Source organism: Rhinatrema bivittatum, chromosome 2 (assembly GCF_901001135.1).
Source record: "Rhinatrema bivittatum chromosome 2, aRhiBiv1.1, whole genome shotgun sequence".
NCBI classification, from domain to species: domain Eukaryota; kingdom Metazoa; phylum Chordata; class Amphibia; order Gymnophiona; family Rhinatrematidae; genus Rhinatrema; species Rhinatrema bivittatum.
The window spans coordinates 140,629,214-140,657,066 of record NC_042616.1 but is presented as its reverse complement, the minus strand read 5'-3'; the positions used below and the strand labels follow the sequence as shown (position 1 = coordinate 140,657,066).

General features: G+C 42.8%; 1 protein-coding gene and 1 long non-coding RNA gene across 6 annotated transcripts in view; one reads left to right on the top strand and one right to left on the bottom strand.

Annotated features, from left to right (window-relative positions):
- Positions 1–1,912: 1,912 nt before the first annotated feature.
- The window catches only part of ARHGAP21 (Rho GTPase activating protein 21), a 450,388-nt gene continuing 424,447 nt past the window's right edge, over positions 1,913–27,853 (bottom strand). For all 4 annotated transcript variants that reach the window (XM_029588677.1, XM_029588676.1, XM_029588679.1 and 1 more), the window contains 10 exons: positions 27,108–27,250; positions 26,857–27,012; positions 26,687–26,765; positions 25,055–25,128; positions 11,319–11,408; positions 9,238–9,363; positions 9,045–9,086; positions 8,600–8,705; positions 6,491–6,522; positions 1,913–4,463 (listed from right to left, as the gene is read on the bottom strand). In XM_029588677.1, the coding sequence (XP_029444537.1) occupies positions 2,733–4,463; positions 6,491–6,522; positions 8,600–8,705; positions 9,045–9,086; positions 9,238–9,363; positions 11,319–11,408; positions 25,055–25,128; positions 26,687–26,765; positions 26,857–27,012; positions 27,108–27,250 (2,579 nt within the window). In that variant the 3' untranslated portion in view covers positions 1,913–2,732. The remainder of the gene's footprint in view (positions 4,464–6,490; positions 6,523–8,599; positions 8,706–9,044; positions 9,087–9,237; positions 9,364–11,318; positions 11,409–25,054; positions 25,129–26,686; positions 26,766–26,856; positions 27,013–27,107; positions 27,251–27,853) is intronic.
- Positions 15,314–21,853, top strand: LOC115084175. 2 transcript variants are annotated; one of them, XR_003854492.1, is made up of 3 exons: positions 15,314–15,430; positions 18,999–19,118; positions 21,795–21,853. It is a non-coding gene; the product is annotated as an uncharacterized LOC115084175 (long non-coding RNA). The 2 variants fall into 2 exon arrangements; XR_003854491.1 differs by lacking the exon at positions 21,795–21,853 and adding an exon at positions 21,590–21,727.

Genomic DNA, 27,853 nt, shown 5'->3' with positions numbered 1-27,853 from the left:
TTACTAATCAGAGATGCCACTTAGCTGGCTAAGTGCCGTTTTGAATATTAGGCTCTCTGGAAATAGTTCATTGAATATGGCACTTTGTCAGACAGGTAAAAATCTAATTTCCAAGAATAAACTATAACATGAAAAAAACATTAGGGATGCCACTACTGTAATTATTTCTGCTTAATTTTTAATGTAAAACTATAGCTTTACACACACAGGACACACGATGACTGAACACAGAGGAGAGACACAGCAACCTAAAAGTAAGTAAGAGTGTGTGTGTGTGTGAGAGAGAGAGTGTGAGAGTGTGTGTGTGTGTGTGTGTGAGTGTGTGTGTCCCTGCAGTCCGGCTACGCATCAGCCAGGACGGGCATGCAGCTATTACCCTGCACACCCGCCCTGGTTGATGCCTTCCCAGAGACTGGCCTCACTGGTGCTGCAGACTTTAAATAGAGCTCCGGCACTGGGGCAGGTCATCCCTTCCCATGTGATGCAGGGGAGCAAGCATTGTTGCTCTGCATGCGATCAGGTAGGCATTCTCTGGTTTTGAAGTGAGGGGATTAGATTTGCTGGGGTTTTGGTGGTTTACTCTAGTGTACTTCAGTATTTAGATGGGCAGATGTGAGTGGGGTATCATGGGTTTGTTTGGATTGGCTGTTTCTATTTTAATTTTGTACTGCAAGGCTGGCCTACCCTTCAGTGAGAGCGGGAGATGGCGCTATACTGTGCATTAGGGACTGTTGTACTTTTATTGCGTTAACCTGTAATATACTCCGTTTGGGTTCACATTTGTGGACTGGGAATAGAAAGATATAATGTAATTACCCTGGAATCTCCTCCCACTTACTTTAGTCCAGTCGATGCAATGACAATCCTCAGCTGGGAGCCGTACACCAAGAATCCTCTGGAACCCTGCAACCACGGGCCCTAAATCCAGCCCCTAAGTGTCCCCCCAATGCGCCAACACTGGGATTTCCTCTCCCCCAGAGGATATAAACACAGACTCTGCAACATCCCTCGCCCAGCAGGCAGGCCATGTACAGCGCTGCTACTGAATCACTGGACCAGGCCTTTTTGAGGTGCTGACTGGATTGAAAATACTCTCTCAAAACAAAAAGAAATTGGTTTTACTTTTGACACAGATATAACTAATATAAAGCTAAACTCCTTATATGTAATGCAAACCCCCAACTTTTTTTATCCGACCTTCAGTGCAAAATGAAAGGCTTTGATTAATCATATGTGCAAATACCTTCGATACTTGACACCGATTCAGAGTCAGCAAATTATTAGATTTCACAATGCAAGACTACATTACAATTAAAATTCCAGAGAGGTTTTAAATGTGGAAACTGTCTCTGATGAGAAACAAGCTTTATTAGATTTTTACAGTTGAATTATGTCCTCTTTCACCAAGATCTGAAGGTCAAAACCATTATTCTGGGGCATAGCAAGGAACAGCTAAATACATAAATATCCACCCTTACACATCCCTAAATAGTCTTCTGTGAATGTGTTCCCAGCAGTAGACACTCGACAGCAATATGAAAGCCAAAGATGACTTGTTATACAATGTTGCCATCTAGTGGAAACTTTTCAATTTGATCTTGGGAGAAAGAATGAGGCTGGTGCAGTCCTTGTTTTGCTTTTATACTGACTGCTTATCCCTTATAAGGCGGCAGAAGCGGAAACTACAACCAGGGACCCCCCCATCAACAGTGGTCCAGTATAATCCAGATAGTTGCATTTAAAGTTATTCAGTCACTTATTCCAAAGAAAGGCAGGACATAATGACCAATACTACTTTATTCATTCAGTTATTAATTTATTGGGCACAGTTGCTGACTGAGGTTGCGAGTAAACATTAGATACAGCGTTTCCCTTCATTCTCAATTGCACAAGAAAATTCAGGCACCAGACGTCACCAAAACAATTTTATTTCCAGTGTTTAAGTGGGTATGCACACAGGCATGATACAAGGTTGAATTTATTAGGTCTTCATGCAGAATTATACTCTTTTCAATAAAAGAAACCAGTTCCTCCAGGATCCACTATCTACATGCCTATGTTACAACATTTATATCAAATCTGGTATCTGAAGAAAAGATACACATGAAATATGTACATTTAAGTTACTTTTTTTTAATTTTTTTTTTTTTTTACAGAAAGATTAAAAATTCAAGTCACATAAAACTCAAAAACTGTATTAAAAGTTCAAATATAAAACTTGGAGATCCAACTGGAATGCCTAAAGAATGGAAGCTCTGTATCCACTGGTGTTAAAATCCACAAAAATGTAAGGAAAGTTTCTGACGAAAAAATGCATTTTATTTGATCACATTACATTGTCTCTAATTTAACATCTAACAATATGGCACCCTACCAAATCAAATGATTTAATGATGAGGCACTTCTGTTAGTGGCAAAACCAAAAATACGTTTAAAATGTACTAATGCCAGCCATTGAAAGGTATGCAGCAAATTCCAGTCAAAAAACCTGTATACATTACATAGCATATTGCATCAGATGCTTTGTTCAATATTTGCATGTACTGCCAACAAATGCACTCATCGTCTTATCTTTATGCTCCTCTGGCTGAAATAATGTGCAGTGAAAACTTTCCACGGTGCATAAAATGAAACAACCCAGGTAAAGGCTGCATGATAAAAACAGCTCACAGACAGAATATACACAGGGCAACTGGGAACTGTAACAGTATGAGACTGAATTTTGAACATTTTTAAAGATACTGGTAGAAGCGAGACCTAACCACTTGGGTGCCAGACAGCTTATGCGGGTGGGCGTCAACTGCAGGACTAAAACTGCTTTTGTTCTTGCTCTGATAGCCCTCGCCATTTAATTGGTCACCTGACTGCAGTGCCGAAGCAAAAGGCAGCTTCTCGGACAAAATCAAACTGCTAGAACTGCCTTCGTTCACCTGAGCTGCTGGCAAAAAGGGTGGATCCGTCTTCAGTACTTCCCCCACACTAGTGTTCTCCATCACGGGCTCTCCAGATTCCCCCACGTGAAGGTCAGATGTGCTAGTGCGCAAACGTTCTCGAGCAAGCCAATCAGAAATGGAGAGACCATGTGACGGGCATTTGGGTTTTAACCGGTCCACAGCAGACAGTTCCGGGTCCAGATCCCTGCCCTTGACAGGGGTCTCCTGTGCTTGAACCTTCCAAGCATGCAACACGTTTATTTCAGCAAAATCTCTCTGCCCTCCCAGTGTGTGCCTTCGGCGAATATTTTTTTTCTTACGGGTCTCTGGAGAACTAGCTTTTTGACTTCCTACCCCGAACATATCATCTGCAGATGCTTTCAGGCGCAGTTTTAACCTTTCAGTTATTTTAAGTTTCCAAGCAAGTTCCTGCTTTTCAGGCTCACTCTTGGGCAGCTGGCCTACGCTGCTTGACGACTTTCCTTTCTTTACCACCTCAAACACTTTAGACACGGTTGGCAACTCCTTCTCGTTCTTGCTATCGGCAGAACACTCACTATCCGTCTTGTGCCGGGCAGACTTCCTCCTGGACAGCGTGTCGCATTCAATAAGTTTGTGTGAACTGAACAGTCTGCGGCTATCGAGTTTGGGTGTTAAACTTCCTTCAGTGCAGCTAGCGCTTCCTTCCGAGTTTCTCCGGCCCGTCCTGGTCAGCTCTTGATTTTTGCCTCGATAGAGCCTTTCAGAAGCAGAACTTGAAGCAAAAATAGGGAAATCGCTTTCGCTGTCTGTTTCCATGGGACGCCCTTCGCTGATCAATTCACTTCTCTCATCGTCAGCCTCATCTCCTTTGCTTTCGGTCACCGACTGCACCTCCGGGCTAAGCAGATTGGAATCCAAACCCGTCAGATACGTAGTAGAGGACGTAGTAGAGTAGTCTGATGTGATAGAACTTACATCAGCTGCTAAAAGCTCACTGCCTTTTAGTTCGGGATTAGTTAGCTTTTTAGATTTAAGCCTGTGCAAAGATGCCTGGGAAGAGGTGCTTAGCACTGTGCCTGAATCAGATACGGCTTCCTCGAGCAGGAAAGCCGTTTGTGAAGTGGGTGCTTTGTTTCCATCCGGACCTGCGTTCACTCTACAGCTGAGATTAGGGGATTTAGTGTGTTTGTGGTGAAAAGATGGTGAGGGCTCTGCTGAGGGTGTGCTCTCCTTCCGCAATGACGACCTCTCTTCTTTTGCAACGTCGGTGTCCTTACTGCTCTCTTTCTCCTTTAAAAGAAAGCTCCTCTGTTTTCTACTTGACAGGTCGCTCTCTTTTTCAGAGTCCTCTTTACCGGTGCTTGGTTTTGTGCTGTCACCGAGAGACTCCTCTGTGGCTTCTTTCTTGTAAAAGACATTATCTAGCTCATCCTCCGAGCTGCTCGGCTGGGGCTTCTCTTTCTTTTTCCTTTTGCGACTGGCTGCTGCAAAGATGGAGGACACCAGCAGGTCTCTGCTGTATTGATCCTTTCCAGATCCCCAAGAACCCTGGAAGGAAATAAAAAGGATCAGAGAAGCAACAGTTAGAGAAGCTCTTCCGCCGTTTACTCTCCCCTCCTCAGCAAACCAAATTTTAAAAAGGTGCCCTGGGATGATTTCATCTCAGGGTAGGAAAATCATGGCCGAGCACATCCAAAGAAACCAGCTAAAAATTACTGCTTGGGTCTGGAGAGAAAGCATTTCCACAAACCCACGTGCGGTACCGACCACAGGAAAGTAGGAATACATTCTCACAGTCTCTTTGGAAATAGAGCAACTCAGATTTCAGCAGTAAAGCTTCATATTGTTAAATGCATTACACTGATCGTACTGTAAAAATCCAGGCCCTCTACTGATTCATTAAACAAGTACTGCATGGACAGAAGCAGCACTAACCCTCTTACACCCTGCTCCAGAAATGACATTCAGGCCGATACAGTACAGACGCGCTAGAAAAGCGTTTTCAGCACCTGCTCAGCTCCCTCTCCTGGGCGAGTGATGCAGCATTCAAATGAGGGGTCACGCTAAATGGAGGGAAACTGCACACCTTTAGCGCCTCCGTGGCCCAGGAGAGGTGGCTGTCAGTGGGACAGGAAAACAGACGCTCAATTTGACGATCGTCCGTTTTCCTAACCTGACCCGCCGGCACATTTTTTTTTTTTTTTTTTTTTTTTAAACCTTTGGTTCCTCCCACTTAATATCTGCACGATATAAAGTCAGAGGATGTACAGAAAAGCAGTATTTTCTGCTTTTCTGTACACTTTTTTGGGCTGCTCAGGAAATTAACGTCTGCCCAAGCATTTGCATGTGATAAGCACTATTAGTTTCGGGAGGGTTTGGATGCGCGTTACAGACGAGCTAAACTCCTTATTGTATAAGGGGTTGTGGACGAGTGTCCAACCCGGGTTAAACAGTGCGATCAGCTAAGCGCACTTTACTGCATCGTCCTGCTAGTATCTTCTCTTGGAGGAATCACATCTAGGGATGAGAGAAATCCCCCCTCCCTGTTCTCTCTGCTGAGACTTACAAATAGAGCTCCAAACAGTACCAACTGTGGTAAGAGTTTTATTAATGTGGCTTAGCTGATCCCCACTGAATATTCACAGAGAAACTCTCATACTGGGAGTGCTCAGCACTGTGTTTCTGCAGGCCGACCCCAGCACTCGCTTCCCACCCCCTCCATCTGGACCCCAGCACACTTCAACCCCCTTTCCCATCTGAACCCCAACACTTGTCCCTCCAGTCTATCACCACCAAAGTCCAACTCCCTATGCAACCTGACCCCAGCACTCCCTTCCCCCCACCCACTCCCATCCTAATATACACCAAACCCTCTCCCAGTCCCATCCCAGTATCCTCTTCTGTCTCTCCCTATCTCCCCAACCCTCAGGCACATGCTAACCCCCCTGTGCAGCCCCCACCCCAGCCTGACCCAGTATCTCGGTTCCCCGACCCCTCTGCCTGACCAGTATCTTCCCTCTTTCCCCAGCCTGAGCCCAGTGCTCACTGTCTATCCACAGCAAGCGGGGCGTGCATGCAGATCCTGCCAGCAGCTGAGGAACGTGCATGTGTAACCACAGAGCGATACGCGTAACGTTCCAAGCTAGGCCCCTGCCCCTCTGAGATATGCATGCGCCTCGGAACTTCTGCAAAGTTAGCTAGAATGAGTGGCCCAGTGATAAAGCAAATTAATCCTTGATTAACTGTAAATTGCTGGAGAGCTGCACATGCATATTAGTGACTGCTTATCATTCTCCTTTTTGGCTATGCAGTAAACGTTTCCCTATGTTTGAGGAGTGGGTCTTTTGATTTATTCATTACTTCTGCAGTGTTTCACATAACCCCACTACCTAACACCAGGTCTCACATGGCGTCTGGCTGCTTGCCCACCATTTTCAAACCCTAGTGCTGGTTTCCACAGAAACATTCGACTTGTTAGAAAGTGGGAGGTGAAATCAATATCAAGTGACAACATAAAGCTCTTTTGCAGCAATCACAAATAAACAGTCCGAGTTCCACTTGGGGTATATATTTACCTTAGATTTTGCTGAATCACTAGTAGCTGAATCTGTGGGGAATCGAAGAAGGGTAATGTGGTTAGCTTTAGGTAAGTGGCAGTCATTGTAAGACAGATAACGCTACACTTGTGGAAAAGACAGGCACAGGAAAATGTGAAAGCAAAAGAGCAAAACAGAGTGGAGAGTCAAGAGCTCACAAAGATGCAAGCTGCACCACAGAAAGCCACCGCCATGAAAGGATGCTGTGAATTGTAGGCAGAACCAGCTCAATGAGAGGAATGGCAAAGGAACCCTGTTCTTCTAAATAAAAACAGAAATACCGAGGTTTATTATTCTTTTTAAATATATTGCTCGCAAAATAGTTTAGAGGTGTTTCAGTCTTGCATAGTACATCACCCTGTACTGGAACTGGTTTAAAAGACAGCTAAGAATTGTATTTAGCTGACCTGGCTGAAAATTTGAACACAGCCATAATGTCTATTTCTGGTCAGACTAAGGCCTCCGTTTACCAAGCTTTCTCTCTCCCCCCCCCCGACATAAAATGTGAGAAAAACTTTAGTAAATCAGACCCTAACCCTCACTTAGCAGATCCCAAAGGAACTCCCAGTTTTTTTATGCTGTGTGGCGTCATTACGTGCACATGCCATGGTAGAAACATGACATAATTCAATGTTTCGTGCCAGCACTGGCTGCCCATTGCCACGGAAAATAATTCCCTGCCAATGATCTCACAATAAAGATGGAAGGGGCGATTTCTGGGCTCAACAGGGGCTGCCAGTGTTCCATTCAAATGGGCACTTACTCAATAGGTTAAGTACACCTGCAGTACATACTGCGCACTTTTGTTTTTTAAACATTAAAAATGACCTCAACAGCTTCTTTAACCTATGTATCTTTATGAGATCAGCATTACTTTTAATTGATTTGCTTTGCTCTTCCCTAAAGCAAGCGTTATGAAATGAAAATGGACACCAGAGCTTTACTGTAGGTAAAAAAAACGGAGACTGTACAAGTATAAAGAGGGCAGAAAGGGGCTAGCAAAACACCTAAAGAAGGCTCACTTTGGCATTTTCTTTTCGGAATCTATAAAGCTCAGCCCCATGCCACACCCCTTTGACACATGGCTAATGTTTTATGACTAGAAAAACTGGTAGACCATACCATGCTATTTCTCCTCAGGGTCTGCTTCAGAAATAACAAGAAACAGCAGAAAGACTTTAAGAAAGTAGCATTGATCTGTTTAAAATACTCTTAACAGAAAATTTACAGCACAGATCATCTATTTTTTTTTTTTTTTTTGCATTTACAAGAAACGGGGGTTTCTGCAGACAAGGCAGCTACAATGTGGACAACAATCCTCCTTCTTCCTACAGTTCCAGCTGTCCATCAGTGACATCATAGAATCCATTAGTGACATCACCGTGTGATAGACTCCTCCCACTTCTCCTGTTTCAACATCAGTAAAGAGCGCTTGTTTCAATAAGTACTTGAAAAAACCCTTTGAAGCTAAAAACAAGAACTAGAGACAAGGATTACAATTGTGGGGTACACATGCTGGGTTAGGGCAGCAACAGGTAAACAGGGAAATTTCACTGGAAGTTAATGCCTACAAACCTATCACATGATCAAACTGGGTGGCGAGTGTGAAAAAAAAAAAAAGAGGGAAGATCAACTTGAATGCACTCATATAATATTTTATTAAAAGTGTATGTATAATTTGCATTCAGCTTACCACCACAGATATGGAGCTCAAATATATGTTTCGTAGTTTCCACTTTGTGTTTGACCACTTTTTCTGTACATATAACAATACCTGCCATCACAGCAACCATATAGAACAGTGGAACAAATCTGTTTTACCTCATGAGGACTACTGTATGAGGAACCGTGAATGAAGAAAATGGCGGTGTGCATGCTCGTGTACCCAAGAAATTTAAGAGCCAAAATTTGACAGTACATTCGGATCAATGAAAGAGAGAGAGAGAGAGAGAGAGAAAACTAGTTTATTAATAAAGGATAGGAAATTTGTTCATGGAATTGATATCCATAAGTACACAGTGTGGTTTAAGAAGGATACTGGACAGGTTAATCGGGCCTTCAGATTAACACTGTCCAGACAAGAGTTACCTGATACGTCTCCGGGGGACACTCCAGTTCTTCCAATGTTGGTGAGTAAGTGATCTATGTTTGGCACTGGCTGAGATTCTACCGTGTTTTCCTCCTGAACTGCTGTCTACAGTTAATAAATAAAGATCTCTTCATCATCTTTTCACAAATAGTTGGCTATGATTCATAAACATCTACTAGCTGCTAATTAAGCACCCAATGACATTTTCTCTTGAAGTCTTAATTTCCCCACAGGGCTTTACAGTTAAAACAAACCAGAATATTTTCAGCACAGCACAATTATAATGAACCTTATCCCTAATGTGTCAAAATATGTAACTGGTTATAGAGAGATTGTCAAAAGAACTATAAATCGGTAGTTTGCATTATGTCCTCCAAAAATATAAATGTGGTTTAGAATGAAAACACCTCTTCAATTAGTTTAAAAACTGGACACAATACTTACAATTGGTTCTTCAGCTCCTTCATCTGCGAAAAACCAGTCGTGCTAAAATAAAAGAGAGCACAAAAAGTGAAAAAGCGCTAACGTGGTAAAATTATCCGGTGCAGAAGTGACTGGGATCGACAGTTGGACAACAGGAAGCCCAGAAAAGCATCACATTTTGGTAATACTCACTTCACACAAGCAATGGACTTACATGTTGGATAAGGGTCTCAACTATTTTATACTGGTCTGGCATGTGAGTAACCATGTGGGTCATGTTATCTTCCGATGTTCTCACAAGGGTTGGGCCAAACACTATTGCCAGGTTTCTCGGCTCCATCTACGGAAATCAAATTGCATTACCATTAGTTATTTGCTGTTATTCTTGACTCAACATCTGAATGTTAAACGTCTTTTCTTCAATCACTATCATAAGTAATTCCTGTAAAGCAGAATAATCCCAGCATAACAGGCAAATGATTTCAAATGCTACACAACATTTGAGCTTTCCACTGAGAAAACAGACCCTTCACCATTCAAGCATGGGCAAGTGGTCAGCAATGAACTATGATTCAGGTAATCCTACAAGTTCAACGCCTCCTGTCAGTTTTCGGTGTGGCCATTCACAGTCACTAGCTCAATGTGGTAAGGCACCAACAGTGCCTAGGCTGCGACTGTTAGCTAAATCAGTTACTGACTGCAGCCAAGTCCAGGAGGCCCATCTAGTCTGTCCAACTCATCTGCTCCTGTTTGTGCCTCTACTGGGAAGTTGTTCCATGCATCTACCATCATTTCTGTGAAGAAATATTTTATAATGTTGAGTACAGTCCCTGATCCTTTATCACGGCCTCTCATCTAAACTTTCCTTTCTTCTGAAATATATATTTTTCTTATGCATTACTTATTATCTCAGATATTTGTAGGTCTCTATTATATCCCCTCATACTCACCTCTCCTTTAAGGTATAGAATTATGACTGCTGTGTTAGGCCACTTGAATATGTAGAAATAAGGGTCACACAAATTGTAGGTGATACATTATACATGGCTAATTCAACACACTTATCTCTACCTCTTTGAAAGCGATGCTCCCTTCATCAAGTCAGCCTGCAGTATACACATTTGCAGCCTTAAGTTTCACCTCATATGGCTTTTGATGCAGGGTCCACAGCATTTGAGCAGCTTCTCTCTGGCCCATTTCTACTGTCTACATTTCTTTGGAGGTGGTCTCCAGAAATGAACACCACTCTGGATGAGGCCTCCAATTGTACTTAAGGAGTGGTTAGAGCAGTGGGCGGAGAACCAGGGAAGCCAGGATTCAAAACCTGCAACCCTCATTGGATCCTGGGCAATTCACTTCACACTCTATTGCCTCAGCTACAAATTTAGACTGCAAGCCCTCTGGGGACAGGGAATATATTTACTGTATCTGAATGTAATTGGTCTTGAGCTACTAACGAAAAGGAATGAAATAAATACACAATAAAGTAATATCATTTCTTCCTCCTCCTTTCCTATGGAAGCTCTTAAATAAATTTGGCTTTGAAATTAGCAGCAAGAAATTCCACTGCAAAGGTTCCTGCACATATGTTTGGATTATTATAAATGCATAACTGGGCTCACTGAGTAAAGTTGTCATAACAAGCAAATTATTATTACAAATACTACAACGTTTAAATGGGTTTGTGTTCTCTTATTGCTGTTTAACACGGAAAACATGACGGCAGAAAAAGACCAATGGCCTATCTAGTCTGCCAATCCACCCAACTAATTCACCTTTACAATTCACCTCCCTTCCTCAGAGAACCCCCTGTGTTTATCCCATGCTTTCTTGAATTAACTGAGGATCACGCCAAGTGCTTGGTTACAGAGATAACTTAAAAACCAACTGTTACAACTACAGTGATCAAAAGGTAAATCAAATAATTCCAATTTTAATTTTGCTGTATCAAAACAACTGGAAGGGTAACAAATATGTTGGAAAAGAAACACTGTCTGGGCTTTATACCTTCAACTTTCTCATATTTTCTCTGGTTGCTGAAAACAGTTACCATCACCCATTTACTATACAATCTGTACAGCAACATTAGTCTACCATAACACGGTTTAAACACGTGCTGGAAAAACGTAAAACAAATAATAAATTACTATAAAAACTGTGAATCTTCCTACTATACCCTGACAAATATAAGTGTGCCAGTGTGGATTATTATTAAAGTAATTTTGAATTCTGCATCATTATGAAATGCCTCCCTATCTAAAGTACAAATGCATCCATCGTATCAAACTGAGATACCTTATTTTTTTCAGAGTTTTCTGCCACAGTCTTCAGATGTGTCGAGAGAAACTTAAGAGTTTCATAATGATGTTCTGGTAAATCATAAATCTGAAAGAAAATGATTTAAACATTGAAGTGCACTGTGAGAAAGGCTTTCCATCAATGTGCCATTGTAACAGATAATGTCATGTCAAAACTAGTCACACCAAGTGTAAAAAATAAAGGTTTTAAACTCCTATTGAGGTTGACATAACAAGGAGGCAAAGACCTCAGATCTGTGGTATGTGTATTAGTGTGTACAACTGAGCATATTATTTAGTGCAATCACTGGTCAAGAAAACCTCTTCCTTCGATCAAAATTTAGAAATTATATTTCTTTAACCTATTTTCATAAAAATTTTAAATAATTTTTTTTCCTTTGTATTTGTATCTTATTTCTTTATACCTGAACTGTGGAATTGTCCATACTGGAAATATTTCTTATATTTCAATAAATGTACAAAATTCCACTTGTCAATTATGAGCAAGGATTCTTCAGAGAGTATGAATTATCAAGATTTCCCAGAGTGAAATAAGCCACATGAAATGAATCTCAAACGGGTAAAGCTGGCCATTAACCAAAATGATTCCTCATATTCCAATAAATTGATGGCTAAGTACAAAGATGAACAATTCTTAAAAAAAAAAGCATCAAAGGGACTTCCTGAGGTAAACCTCGAGCTGTTAAAAGTTTTGCCACTAGCTGACGTTAGCTAGCGTTCTGCATGCAAGCTGCCTCAGGGCTAGAACTGAAAATGGAAGATCATTATTTAGAGAAATATTGAAAGCTTATTTAAAAAATAGATGTTAAACGCATAGTCCCAGGATTCTAACTTAGTCAGCAGTTCAAAACATGGAGCCTCTTCTCGGTGCAGCTTCATAAAGAACACCAACACATGCGCAGTTTATGAACACGTTTGATGTTCACCTGAATGACTGAACTCAATTACTCTCAATTAAAATCAGTGCATCCCAAGTACATGGGAATCTCAAAAACCATATAGACACATTGAGTTAATGGAAATCAATGATCCTTTTATAGCCAGATTTTCTTTTATGATCCAAAAGAAAAAAAGACGACCACTCAAAGGCTATGCTCAGACTGAATGATGTTTCGACAAAACATTACATAGACCATATGAGAGGTTACAAATATTTATTATCAAAACTTTTCACCAAATCACATAAAAAGTGTCTCATAAAACTCACTCACACTATTAAAATTGAACACAACAGTGAAGTTACAATCTCAAACAGATTTTTCAAAATACAACAGAGCACGTGTGTATACATCCTGTGGCTTATAGCACCACTTACAACTCTATAAATGTTTCAGAACAATAGCACTATTATTTCACTGCACTCTACTCTTTAACCATAACTCCAATCCTTTTGTGTTAATCTTATATCATCAGTATGTGTGTGCATCTGTTGTTTGAAGCTCATTAAGATTTATATTGTTTTCATTTGATCTTCTTCACTGCGTGCCTCTTCCTTCATAGAAACTAGAGATAGTGCTTCACCTTTCACCACGGTATAACCCCTACAAGAGGCCCTTGTTTCTCTGTTACCAGCTTCATCAGGGGGATATTTACCATCAAACCTATATTCAAATAAATTGCTTTAAAACGGACCCTCCGCATTGTCCCAAAGGTTAATCAATCTCTAATCTTCTTTTCCAACGTTATATATATACTTCCAAATGGCATGGGCAGCATCTCAAAGAGTACTTAGCTTTCTCTAAGCCTTGTTTCACATGTGCATCCTGCAATAGCATATCCCAAGCAGAACTTCTACTCAATCCGTAAATCTCTTTCCAACTTCTTGACGTTTCAGTGCCCGATGGATGGACTGACAAAACCGCACTTCTCCACAAGTTGACATTGCCCAATCCGGAAAAAAAACGATTGCACATCCCTATTCTTCAATTGTCTGACCAACATAAAATAAATCACACTGCCAGAAAACCACATATATGACATAGTCTGAAGAACATGTGTAATTGCTTTAGCTCATATTTCCGACCATCTGCTGGATCACTGAATTCTTTACTTTGGTAAGCATTCACACAAATAGAGGAAGAGCCACACTTATGTCCCCCTGAGTAAATCACCACTTAAGGCCGATACAGTACAGTGCGCTCGGCCGAGCACATTGTTTAGCACGAGATTGGCCACACGTTTTCCACACGCGTCTATTACCCCTTATACTAAGAACATAAGAAATTGCCATGCTGGGTCAGACCAAGGGTCCATCAAGCCCAGCATCCTGTTTCCAACAGAGACCAAACCAGGCCACAAGAACCTGTAAGGGGTTTAGCATATCGAACACGCATGGCCAAGTCCCCCCCCCCTCATAGTGCTCATCACATGCCCCCCCCCTAATAGTGCTCATCACATGCCCCCCCCCCTCATAGTGCTCATCACATGCCCCCCCCCCCTAATAGTGCTCATCACATGCACATGCATGTGATGAGCACTATTAGTCAGTCGCCCAGGATACAGAAAGGAAAATGTGCGGCCAAGCCGCTCATTTTACTCTCAGAAATTAAATTCTGAGCAACCCGAATAAAGTGTACAGAAAAGCAGAAAATACTGCTTTTCTGTACACTCCCCCACTTAATATCCTAGCAATATTAAGTCAGAAGAAACAAAAATTAAAAAAAAAAAAAAATTTAAAAAAATCCACCCGCCGGTCAGTAGATTAGAAAAACGGACGCTCAGCTTTACTGGTGTCCATTTTCCTAACCCGTGGCTGCCAGCGGGTTCGGAAACTGACGCTGGTAAAATTGAGCGTCGGTTGTTGGAACCTGCTGACAGCCACCTCTACACTAATAAGGAGGTGCTAGGGATGCGCTGCTCGAGATCATCGCCAAACAGAAGCTTGCCTTTAAATGGAAAAGAACCCAACTGAGACTTAGAAGAGACGTCAGCGGACCAATTTCGTAGCCAGAGAAGCCTCCTGTCCGACACTGCCGTGGACATCATATGCGATGAGGTGCGGAGGAGATCATATAAGGCGTCCGCGGTGTAAGCCACCGCCGCCTCCATACGTTCCGCCTGTTCTGTCTCAGCCGGCGGAAGGTCTTGAGCCGTGAGCAATTGCTGCACCCATCGAAGGGTCGCGCTCTGCATGAGGCTACTGCAGACAGCCGCTCGAACACCTAGCCCTGACACCTCAAAAATCCGCTTAAGCAGGATTTCCAACCATTCTATCTTGAAGATCCTTAAGCGTCGCTGCCCCTGTGCCCGGGATCGTCGTGCGTTTAGTGATCGCCGAAATGGCCGCATCCACTTTAGGGATCCTAAGAAGATCCAACGACTCGTCCGGAAGCGGATACAGCTTTTCCATCTCCCTACTGACCTGCAGGTTGCCATCCGGGACGTCCCATTCTCGGGTCATAACTTGAAAAAGCCTCGGATGAAAAGGAAAGGTGCTAGGAGGAGCCCTAAGACCCGACAGCACTGGATCCCCAGAGGAAGAATCAGCTACCGGCTGCGGAGCCGGAATATCCAGTACAGAGAGCACATGCAGGATCAAAGGGTCCAGCTCCTCCCTGTGAAACAAGTGGAGCACCTGCGGATCATCTCCTTCCAGCAGAGCGGATTTATCGACATCAGAGGAATCCGCTGCGGGAGGATCCTGTGATGTGACATCTGGAGGGTCAGCGAGCGGCGGCATTGTCAGGTCTGGGACCGCCCGAACCGCCTGCACCCTAGGAGTGTCGGGACCCTCAGCAGGCTTTAGGCACCTTGGGCAAATCCAAATCAGCCTCCGTTTCCATATAGGCTTTGTGCAACAAAAGCACAAACTGTGAGGAAAAAGGTTGCTGTTGCTTTAAGGCCACCCCTGGGGGGGGGGGGGACGACGACGACTCAGGAGGGGAGGAGAATCAGCAATCAAATCCAAAGGTCTTACAGGGCTCAGAGAGGGAGGAGAAAGCTACAGAGGCAAATCTCCTCCCCCCCGAGCTGTGCACAGCCTGAGAGACAGGAGGAGCCAAAATGACCACCGTTCCCACGCTGATCTGGAACAGGGCAGGCAGACGACTGCAAATCTGATGAGCCCTGCCTGCACTTCACGACTGCATGGTAAGTGCTGTTCTCTCCTCCACAGGCATTTCTAACAGTCCCTCTCCCCCGGGAATAGATCGGGAGCAGAGGCCATCACGGGAGAGCTGCGCTGCCAGCTCCCCGCAGGCAGAGCACCGCGAACCATGCAGCATTCGCTCGGTAAAGAAACTAAATTTAGATATGTAAAATCTCTCCTCCGGAGACCCAGGATGCCTGCCGACTTTTTTTTTTTTTTTTTTAAAGCTCTTAATCAATCAGGGGAAGGAGTAAAAACGTCCCTGGGTCTGAGCAATTTGACAGGGGCTCCCACCAAAGGAATGTGAACGTCTCTGGGCTATTAGGGAGAGGGACAGGCCCACCGGTTAATCCCCCTACTCACCGGGTTGACAGGAAAACACTCCGGGAAACTGGGCTATTGGGGCAAGAAACCCCAGCCGTGCCTCTACCAACCTTGGGAGGACTTGCACTCCTGAAGAATTTTATTCTTATTTAATTTATACTTTTTCTTTTTTTTTGTTGATCTAGCCAAGGTCACAAAGAAATCTCAGTCCGAAACTGAAAATACATTTATTTTAAAAGCTGCTGTTTTTTTTAATTGGATCAGGACCGCAGGTTCTGTCATCCTTCATCGGCTGGAGTCAGAGAAATACTGAGGGATTGCAGGTGGCACACCGGACTAAGAGGGGTGCCTTTTCAGTTTCTTCTCCGACTCCATCTGCTGGAAGGGAGACACAACCCAGCGGTCTGGACTGACCCTGGTACATACAGGGAAATAGCATTTTACACTGGTGATAAGTATTCAGATATGTTAAGTCCCTGCCCCAAAGAACTTACAATCTAACGGACCGATACAGTAAAGCGCGGCCGCGGTTACCCTGTTTTTAACCCACTTTGGAAGCACATTTTGGACGCGTATGGCTAACCCGCGATTCAGTATCCGGTTTTACGCGTCCTTACCGTTTACTGAAATGGACGCGTATCTGTCTCCGCCCGACGCATTTATATATGATATGTTAATGATCGATTTAGCTATTCCCTCCGATACAGTAACGTGCGCCCAGATTATCGCCTTTTTAACCAGCTATTTTGCCGCGTCTTTACCTTGCAAATTTACCGCCTACCCTGATGTCAGTGTGGTGTTCGGTCATCTTCGTACTGGACAGGTCAGGTACACCTGTGTATGGAACAGGGACTGTTACAGCAGAGGTCAGGCTCGGACGTCCGAGGTCGCGGCGTCCGTTCGTGGATCTTCCCACTGCCTTGAGCGCCCGGCTGGACGTCCAAGCTGGCGACTTTGGACGTCCGGCTGGGCGTTCAAGGTCCATGAATGGACGTCCAGCCGGGCGCTCAAGGCAGCGGGAAGGTCCACGAACTGCATCCAAGCCGCGAGAAAAGAACCATCCACTTACCTGGTGGAATGACATTTGAAATGACAGGTACTGGCGCACCCGGGATAATGTATAGGCGCGCTGTATACCGCTCTATACAGTAAAATGGATTGCGCACGCCTACTGCTTCATGGGCATACTTTGGACGTGGCTTGCATTTGCGTCTCATTTGAATACTGAATCGAGCAGTATGTGAACCAAATTGTGCACGCGGCAAACGAGGGTGCGCCCGGCACTGCTGCACTCTTTCTTACGCGTCCTTACTGTATCGGCCCGTAAGAAGCAGAGCAAAATATGAGGGGAGGGAGAGAGAGGGAGACAGACAACTAAAAACTAGGCCAGGAAAAGATGCACCAGCTACAGACTAGGGCTGTCCAAGCAGGGAGGAAATGAGAGAGAGGCAGATGAGAGATAAGATTACCACCTCCAGGTCAATCAAACAGACTGATCCAATCCTGGCTTCCTCTCATCCCCCCTGTCCCCCTCCCATCTATACACATACATGCTTCAAGCAGCAGCTGCAGCTCTGATTTTCCCATTGATTTTTTTTTAAAGAAAATCAAAACTACACTTCCATGCACGGCAGAAGGGAGTACAAAATGTCGACTGAATAAGTCTGTTTACTTGCCCTGGGGAAAGGCGGCAACCCTAAAAAAAAATATTTACGTCACTTTGAGGATGTTTACATTATTTTATATGTATTTTTTTTTAAATTAATTTTAACATTCTAAATAATGTCATTAGAAGGGGCGATCAAGATGACTGACTGCCTGTGGTACCACTTAGCAAGCCAAGGCCTGATTCTAGGTTTAAAAATTCATATCAGATAGGTGGCAGTGCTTGCTTTATGTTAACTCTATGTCCTTCAGTATTTAGCAAATGCATTTTTATAATTGCTTTTGATATTTTGGCCTGGAGGGGACACACACACACACACACACACAGACCTTTGCTTCTCTTCCCATATCTGCACTGCCAATCTCCCTCAAATTCATAATCCAAATTTGGGTTGTGCCTTCCACCACTCAAACCTCTCGAGGGCCCAGGCCTCTCTGAACCACTTTCCCTGCCAGGGAGAAGGAGGTACCTTCTGCTACATTACTGTCAAAATGGTGCCGGCTCATGCCTGCTTCACACTTTGATTTGCATGTGGACAAAGTGCGAGGTGGTGGGAAGCCGGAAAGATTTTGAAAGTATTGGGCAAGACAACAGGAGGTAAGCATCCCTCCTGCCTGAGGACAGAACTACAGGGGGGGGTTCAGTAAACGTCCAGGAGTTGCCCATCCTTGGATAGCCGCGGTTGTTGGGGGGAGCAGCAGGGCTGTTGGGGTGTGTGCGGGCAGGACAGCAATCAGCATCTACATGGCCTTTTCACATCAGAGGGATTGCCAAAGAGATTAACAATGTGATCCTGTGATGCAAGGCTGGCATGCTAGCCTCTTCCCCACCACTACCCTCTCCCATTGTCGATATTCTCACAATTATATGGCTGTGAAAAAGTAAATACACATTAGTGCACATTAGGGGGATATGAGCTTAGAAGCTCATTATCTCTCTTAGTTACTTATTTAAACAATTATTATGTGCTTAATTTGTTCTTGAGTCACATAGCAGGAGCACATTTTCTGTTGCACCATCACCTTAAGTAATCACCCTATGGCCCTGTTTGCCTGCAAACCTCTCTCATGCATATTGATTAGGGATATCCAGTAAACCTGGTTGGTGGTTCTCAAGGACCAGAGTTGCCCATCCCTATTCTAAATAGCTACCAAAACTAATGAAGCTTTTCTCGGAAACTAGAGAGGTTTTTGCCTGAACATCCAGCCATTTATATCCTGTAGACTTACTGGACAGTAGCTGGCTACCACTAACCCGCCGGCATTGACCGGTTTGTTTTCTAAGGAGTTGTAGCCTGCTGTTTTCCACCTGGCTACCCCTTCTGGCCTGCAATGTCACTAGCTCCTATTTTTATCTTATTACTTTTCCCCTTGTCTCTGGCTCTTGAGAAAGTGAAGGATGAACTGTTTGCAATCTTGCAAAATTCCTAACCATGTTCTCATCACTGTCCTCTATATTATGTCTCCCGCATGCTTGACTTCTGGCACAGTGCCTGTTTCCACCGCCTCTGCTGATAGGCTATTCCAAGGATCTCAGCGACGATATATTTTCTTGTCTCTTCTGAACCTTCCTCCCTTCAGATCAAGACTCCCTTGCCCTTGAATTCCCTTTTCCATGGAAAATTTCCACGTCCCGAATTTTACTGAAGCCTGACAAATGTTTCTATGTTTCTACCATACCCCACCACCTCCTTCCCTCTGGTAAGTATGCTGAGTGTTTTAAGCCCACCTTTATAGGATTTGTGTTGCACCCCTTGGATCATTTTAATAATTCTTTTCCAGTCTCTTAATATCCTAATGAAGGCATGGCCTCCATAATCAAGAGTGCTCAAGGTGGAGTCTTATAAGTGACCTATACACAGGTATACACCTCCTTTCTCCTGCTGATGAAATCTCTACTTTTCAGGCCAATTTAGTTTCTTAATGCACAGATTAAAAGTTTTTTGGTTTTTTTTTTAACTCCCAATGCAGCAAGCAAGCTAATTCTTTGCTAATCAATCGCAAAGTAAAAAACAAGAGCGTGTCGCCAGGAAAATGTTCATTCAGCACATTTTAACTCAGGGGAGGGATGGAGTGTGAGGTGGCTGTGGCAGAGCATGGGGGGTCATTGCCAAAGGCCAGAGGATTAAACTTCTTGCAAACAAACATTTTTTTTTGCTGGCCTTGAAAATCCATTATGAAGGACCATAAATATTTCCTGTGGAGTCCTTAAGGTGTTTGGAGGCTGAGATCAGGCCAACCCAGTATCTGTGAGCCTCTTAACTCATGGAATTCCACTTCTCCGGAGCCAAATTCCTCTACTCCTCCAGGCCAGCTCCAGTCCTTTTAATAACAGATGCGATAGTCAACCAATTGTGGAAAAAAAAAAAAAAAAGAAAAACAGAAGTCTGACCGCTTGAATCTCATCTGATTAGTCACTCTCTCCACCTCCAAAGCTGCTCTGACATAGGTTTTACCTCCTGCAGAATCAGATGGTGTATGATGAGGTGGGTTAACAGAATCAGTGCTGGAAACTTTACTCCACCTCTGATCAGGAGTAAAACTTCTAACGCAAGGAAAAACTGGGTTAGAGACAGCGCACCTCTCTGCATCAGTCAGTGCTGCTTAATGCCCTCTTTTGTATGGGATTTCCATGCTGAAGGCATGCTAAGCAGGACTTGCAGTTTTAAACGCACATTTTGTGCACGTAAAACTCATTTTTGCATTCGCAGCAAGGCTTGCGTGCACGAAATGTGCATTTAAGTGCGGGTAAAACTGAGCATGGCTGAACGCACCTTATTGCATCAGCCTAATTCTTAGCATATTCTGTTGCTTTATTACATTGATCAGCCAACTCGAATAGGGCTGATAGTGACACCCTGTGCAGCTGGGAGAGAGTGGGGTCCTTTGAAAGCCACCACTGCGCATGGGTCCCCCTAAAGCAGCAGCACCATGATCTCCAAGGCTGGGAGGGTCCCCTCTGAAGCCATCACAGCTGCAACCGCACGTCGCACGTCACTAAACCCAGTCCTGACCTTGAGGTCATCCAAGATGGTTCCTAGATTTATTTATTTATTTATTTTTTAATAGCAATTTCCCAGTTTTTCTGTCCGAGATGTGGCTAATGGATTTTTACATCCCGAATGCAATATTTTATTGTATTTATTTTTTTTAATTTTTTTAGCACCGAAGCTCACTCTCAAAACCCTTCCCAGTTCTTCCAGTTGTTTGTTTTTTTTTTTTCAAACTCCCTCTCATTTTTCTACACCTTCTGTTAAGAAATTTTGTAGTCTGTGCAAAGAAGCATCTGGCCCTCAAGTTCTGCAGCAATGTCACAACTAAAGATACTGAAAAGAACCATTCCCATTACTAAGCCTGGGTTACCCCCAACTTTGCCTTCACCCCACTATATGCCGTGCTACTCTACCCGTTCTTCCCCAAATCTACAATTTTGAGGCCTATTTCCATTCTGCCCAGCTTGAGTACCAGTCTCCCGTGCTGAACAGTGCATGACTTTAGATTTGGTTTTATAAAAATATGTTGTGTCTCCAGTATTATTGTAAAAGTCTTCATATTATTTATTGCAATACACATTGAATGGATGATGGTTTTGGATGTGCAGACATATAAGGGAATAAATCAAATCAAGCCTTACTGAAGTCCAGATGGACATCTAATACACCTCCCTGATCTACCACTATTCCTACCTCATTAAATATCTAGTTCGTCTGACAGGACTGGTGTCCTGTTGTGATGCCAGAGTCAGAGTCACAAAGAGCCCAGAGAGGGGTGAAAGTAGCCAGCTAGAGACAGAGGGTGCTGCAAATATGACTCCCGAGGTAGTACCTCTTTAGGAAGGGAGAAACTGAAAACAGGTGGTGGCAGCTGTAGCCTCAGGAAGTCTTAGTCTAAAGCTCATCAGGAAGAAGGAATTCAAGGCAGAGGAACAGGGCAGTAACTGTGGACGAACCATAAAAACCAAAAGTACGCCATAGTGAATCAGAGCAAAGGTCCATTAAGCTCAGCATACTGTCTCCAACAGTGGCCAATCCAGGTCACAAATTACCTGGCAGATCCCAGATTTCTTGTGGCTCACCCTCAGAGATAAGCAGTGGCTTTCCCAAATCTACCTAGCTAATAATTATTTATGGACTTTTCCTCCAGTAATTTGTCCAAATTGCTTTTAAACCCAGCTTTTCTAGATGCTTTGACCATGTCGTCTGGCAACAAATTCCAGAGTTTGTGCATTGAGTGCAAAATACTTTCTCCGATTACCTGTTATAATTTTATGAAGTGCACCCTAGTCTCAGTATTATTTGAAAGGGTAAGTAACCGACCTCTATTTACCTGTTCCACCCTACTCATGATTTTATCAACCTCTACCATATCTCCTCTCAGTTGTCTCTTCTCCAAGCTGAAGAAGTTTTCTACCTTACCTTGTCTCAGCGTTTCCCGGTCTCATTCCGGGCGGTCTCCAGCTGCGGGGGGGAGAGGGAAAATACCTTCACTGCCTCGCTCGAATTTGCACCTGCTGCCTTCTCAGCCACACCCATTGCCGGGGGCTAAGTTCACGCCGGGAACCAACTGCCAGACCGAGGCTTACCTCCGAGGGATCACGGAAATCACCTCAGGAATCTCGACTGGGGGAGGGACCCGTAGATATCACCACAGGAGAGCGAGGCTTATCTGTAGAGGTAAGTTTTCTTCTTTGTTTTGGATTTCTTTGGTTAGAATACTCTAACGCTGTGCAAGCGTGCATAGAATCCCGAACTGCTATGGAGACAGAAAATACTGAAGAGCTGCACTTCCTGCAGGGGTATATGTACTAGGGCTGACGTCAGATTGAAATCTGATCCGTCTCCAACTGCTTTCAGGAGTACACTATACCCATTGGTCCTGAGTCCATCTGCTACACACTAGTAAAATCTGTTTAGCCTTTCTTCATAAGGGAGCCATTCCATCCCCTTCATCATTTTTGTTGCTCTTCTCTGTTCCTTTTCTATCTCTGCTTTATCTTTCTTGAGATGGGGCAACTAGAACTGTACAAAGTACTCAAGGAGTGGTCACACCATAGATTGATATAGAGGTATTAGGACATTTTCCGTTCCTTTTTGAGTCATTGCTAACACTCTATTTGCTTTTTTTTTTTTTTTTTTTTAATATCAACTCCACTGGCAGATTCCTGCCCCTCCCCCTCCGGTGCTTGCTGCAGGATAAAGGTGCAGATTTGTGCTGCTATCTCCGCCGCCCCGGCGTATTCTGGAGACTCTGGTACCCCTCTGATTTGCAAATTATTGCGCTGGCTTCTGTTTTCAAGGTCCTCCACCTTGTTTTGCAGGGTTAGTAAATCCGATGAATGTTGTGTGCTGTGAGATAAGGGAATTAATAGACTCCCCATGTCCATCAAGTCTATTTTCTGCCTCGTCCACTCTATTCCCCAGGGCAGCCAAATCTTCCTTCAGATCTGCCATGGACGCCATTTTAGCGTCCCTGTGCTGTTTTAAATCGGCCCGTATTTCTAAAAACCAGGTCCTGGCCTCTGAACGTGTAAGTATTTCAGTAGGGTCAGTTTGTTTAGACGGCAGGCTTGAGTCCGCAGGCTGCTCTGTCTCCTCTCCCTGGTCGCGCGGCTCGCGGCCTCGGCGCCATCTTGCCCTACATCACCCGGCAGTTTTTCATAAGAAAATTGCCTCAAATCCATTGTTTTGCGCTTTGTAGCCATCACGTCGTGCTGCACGTGATCTTACTCACGTTTGCTGTGTAAAACGCCGAGTTTTAAAGCTTATGGTAGCGAGTAAATAGGTCTTTTGGCTGGAGGGTTCGCGGAGCTGAGCCGTCACGCGTCCACACACATTCGCTGCGAACAGCGCCCCACCCCCCCCCCCCCCCCCCCCGCGCTTTTTTTTTTTTTTAAACCACTGTTGCACATTGAATTGAAGACTTCAGCGTATTGTCCACGATGACACCAAGATTCTTTTCCTGGGTGGTGACTCCTAATACGGAGCCCAGCATTGGGTACCTATAGTCAGGATTTTTTCCCTATGTGGATCAATTTGCACTTGCCTGCATTCAATTTCATCTGCCAGGTGAGGCTAATTTTTACTAAGACAGAATAGTCTCTCAAAGGGAGACGAAACTGCCAGGCAGACAAGAGTGCGAAAGAGGCAGGAGACTGCCAGAGAGGCCCAGCACAGCCAGAGAAATAAGGCCTGGTCAGAGCGGGACTTTTGTAGGCAGAAAGTTACCCCTTCTGATGAGGATACCTCGGCACGGGAACTAAAGGCCTATTGGTTGAGGCTGGCAGAGGGAAACAGCAAGAAAGGACGGACAGAAATTAACACTGTTTTGCTGCAGGCTTGGTCTGTCTGTCTGGAAAATGTTCAAGGCCGTCACATCTTACCATCATCTTTGTCTTTAGTCATGTTTCCATAGTTTTGCCTACTACTGAAGCTACCATAAACCTATCTCTAGCTGCTGGCCTCCTCCCTGTCCCATCTGAAACGGACTTACATCCGCTCTCTTCTGTCCCCTTCAAACCTCCCCCCCCATCTTCGAGGACGGGTTGAACAGAGCTGCGAGGAGTGCAGTCAGCACATTCTTCAGCTCCTTTAGTAACCCAGGGGGTGTACACATCAGATCCCATGGCCTTAGCCACTCTCGTTTTTAAAAATACTTCAAGTACCTCCTCCTCTGTAATTTAGTTTGAAGTTATTTAACATTTAAAAATGCTGCTTCCCAATCTATGTCATCACCTTCCCCTTTCCTCTGTAAATACCATGTAAACAAACTCATTTATGATTTCTGCCCTTTGCCAGTTCTCTTCACAATCCTGCTTTGCTCTTATCTTTCCAATACCTCCTATGGCTTTTGTCTCTCTCTAGTACCTAACGGTGGATTTACTTCTTCCTTTGATTGAATGAACACTTTTCTCCTGCTTCTGGATCTAGCTGCCCTGCCCATTATTTACATCTCACTGTTCTGAGCAACAACCACAGGGCTCACAATAAAAATAGCAACACAGGTGGCCTGCGACATTCTGGAAAGTTTTATGATTATGTACTACACCTAAAAGTGGCAAAAGTACAGTGCAACAGGGCTTTGTCATCATAAAAGTAAGAATTCAGTTTAATGTAAAAGTTTATCATCAATTAAATAAGGCTGATATAATAAAGTCAGTTATGATGAAATGCTCTGTTGTACATGTATAGCATTATACACCTGAGCTGATTAAAATTAAACAGTTGTGTCCTTTTGTAGCTTGCATGGGACACAAAAGGTTTAGCTTATCGGGGGTCTTGTGCACCCTAAGTAATTCTCTGTAGGGCGCAGAAGGTATGAGACCACATACGATGAGCTGACAGGAAATTACTGAAGCAGCTGTAATTAAAACTTTATGCTGCAGCAAGACAATCATATTTATTTATTTTATTATAAAATATTTCTATCCTGTACTCTATATATTTTTCATGAGGTGGCTTACATAATCAACCCAAAAATCTGCAGTGCTGAAACATTTTCTCATAGGCCTACAGATTGTCTTGCTACAACATTTTATATGTATATATATATATACATATAGTATCTAGAATATGGAAACACGGAACCTAAATATTATTTTATACATATAATGGAGTAATGTAAACTATTAATAAACTTACTAATCTTTTCAACGTTTTGAGTCGTTCCACAGGATCTTCTTTTCTGTTGGCTTCTATAAAGTCTGCATATCTATCTATTTGACAAAAAAAATAAATCATTTTGCTTCTTGTACAATTCACAAAGGAACTAAGAACAGAAAAAAAAGAAAAAAAATACCGCAGTCTTGTTTCACTTTTATGGTGCATAATGTGTTAGGTAGGCTCTGTTTAGCACACATAGTACAAGTCAATGGCTCACAATATAGTGTCACCCACTCTAGAATACCTGGACTCAGAACTGAGATACTAACCAAAATTTGGAGATTTAGTGAAACAAGAATATTGTAGAGAACACTTGAAACTACCAACAAAAGTTTGAATGCACTTACATATACCAGAAACAATGCACATTACCACCCAGATCTGCTCCCATTTAGGATTTTTATTTTTTTAAACCAGTAATGGGGAATTTATCACTGCCCTCAGGTGAGAACATGGCCAAAGGCGAGAAAGGATAACTTGTCTTACAAGTGTTTTATCTTGCTGTAAAGCAGGGTGGTATGCATGCTGTAAGGAAGTGGTTGTCATATCTTTCTGCTTGAGATTCCCCAACAGACCTGCATCCAGTAGATGACACACCAGGAAATTATTGCACCGTGCCCCAAAAGAATGATCTCATATCTTGGTTAAAGTAACAACTCATTAAATTAATTCAAACAAAGATTCATTAGAAAAGCAGAGCTAGAAGAGCACCATCAAATTCTTCAAAGAATTAGTCAAAAGAAAATGAATGGTGTAACTAGGTAGAGATAACAGCTTTCAGGACTTGTAAGGTTGCTTCATGACATTATATTTATACATGCATTTCTCATCTTCTGCTAATTCCAAATATAGTTCAATATGTACTACATAACATCCACAATCAAAACTGAAAAAACAAGACAGTACAGTACATGCTTGAGAAAAGGACCTTAATTAGTCCTCAAGCCTCCTACCTTCAAACATACGTTAGCCTTATAAAAGCATCTCTACCCAATTATTTTGTTGGGTTTCTTTAATTTTATTAAAGATAGAAAAATCAGTCAGGCTCAGAACGTGATACATGACATGAAAGAAGTGAAATCAACACTAACGGGCAAGAAAGAAAAAGTTCATTAAGTTATTAAAAATAAGTTCCAAACAAAATATACAAGCATAGAAAAACTAGAATTGGTAGCCATGAAGGATATATTCACATACACAAGAAATATTAAAACCACCTTTCCATAACATTCATCAAAAAGACAGATATGTATATATTAGAACCGGAGTATTAAAACACAACCAAATACACACCAAATAGGGAAAAAGTATTAAAAATACAGATCAAACCAAAAGCCTCTGCGGGGTTTAGGATTGAAAGTTTTAGTGCTTTAGATCATACTAGTGGGATAGCGTTTGGCCTTTTTGGCTGATGGTATTCTTGGTAGCTGGAATAGAGTTAACTTTCTAAAATGCACACTCTTAAAATTAAAAAAAAAATAGTATATGCAAATTGGAAAACAAAAACATCAGATTTGAAAAATAAGAAAGCATAAAGGCAAATTCAAGGTAAACTAAGATTGTAAAAAAAACCAAACATCTAGCATTGCACAGCATTTAAGGCCCACTCACCATTAGTAAAAAGAGGTTCTGGAAGTTTCCTGAAGAAGGATTTCAGCAAGCTGCTTATTACATTCAAATCTCGCCATTTCTAGGAGTTGAAAGCAGGCATTATTTCAATAACCAGAATATTCTAGAAGTTATTTAAAATTCAGATCCTATTTTTTTTTTAGTTAGCTTACATCATCTTGAATGTCGATGTCCGTGACTCCTTTGTTGAGTTCTTCTTGCATGCTTGAGATAGCTGCATTATTTCCAGGAACTCTGTAAATACCTGTATACTCCAGGCCTCTCTCTTCAACCAACTTGCAGCATATATCAACTATCAAGGGAACATACTGCAGAACAGCAAGAGGCATTATGAAACATTTTTCAAAGAACTGTCGGGTATAATTATAAACACTTACTACAAAGACAATTACAGCTTCCGTACTCTGTTTGTATGAGCAGGAGGACAGTCATCGAGACGGACACCAAAGGTTCCTCCCGTAGTCTGTTTTTTTTCAAAGGTCTTTCTCATGATGCTTGGAATATTCTTTCGCCACGTTCCCTTGTCTTTAGGCGGGCTGGTCTCATCTTTGATTTTTTAATTTTTAGAGAGAAAAATGTGAAAAAAAATTCATTTTTCTCTGATTTATAAATAAAGCACCATAATTATCATCATCATGGGCGTTGAAAGAATGGTACAGATAGAATCATTTTGTATGGTGCAATACGCTGGCTAGCCAGCAGGCGTGCAGTGTAGACAGCATACTGTATAGGTAAGTGTTACAGACAGAACCATTGTATGCATTATACAGTATTTCCAGCTGTACATCATAATCAGGAGAATATAGATATTAGTTATAGATTGATACATTACAGTGCAATAAAGTTACTGGTTATAGATTGATTTATTAGAGTGCAATGGTTATATAAAATGTTCCAATTAGGCTGAGAAGGTAGAACATTTCAGTGGGTATAAGTTGTGCAATGAGATATACTAGGTTATGTATAAAGATTTAGCAAAGTTTATGTTAGAGAAGCAAATTTTCGCTAGTTTCTGAAGGAGGGTACATTCGGGGCAAGTCTGCTGTGTGGTGGTGGAGAATTCCACAGGACTGAGATCGATCCTTTGATTGTTCTCTTTCTTGTGTTGATGGGAAGCATTGTTCTGTAGGTGGCACTACTAGGTGAGCC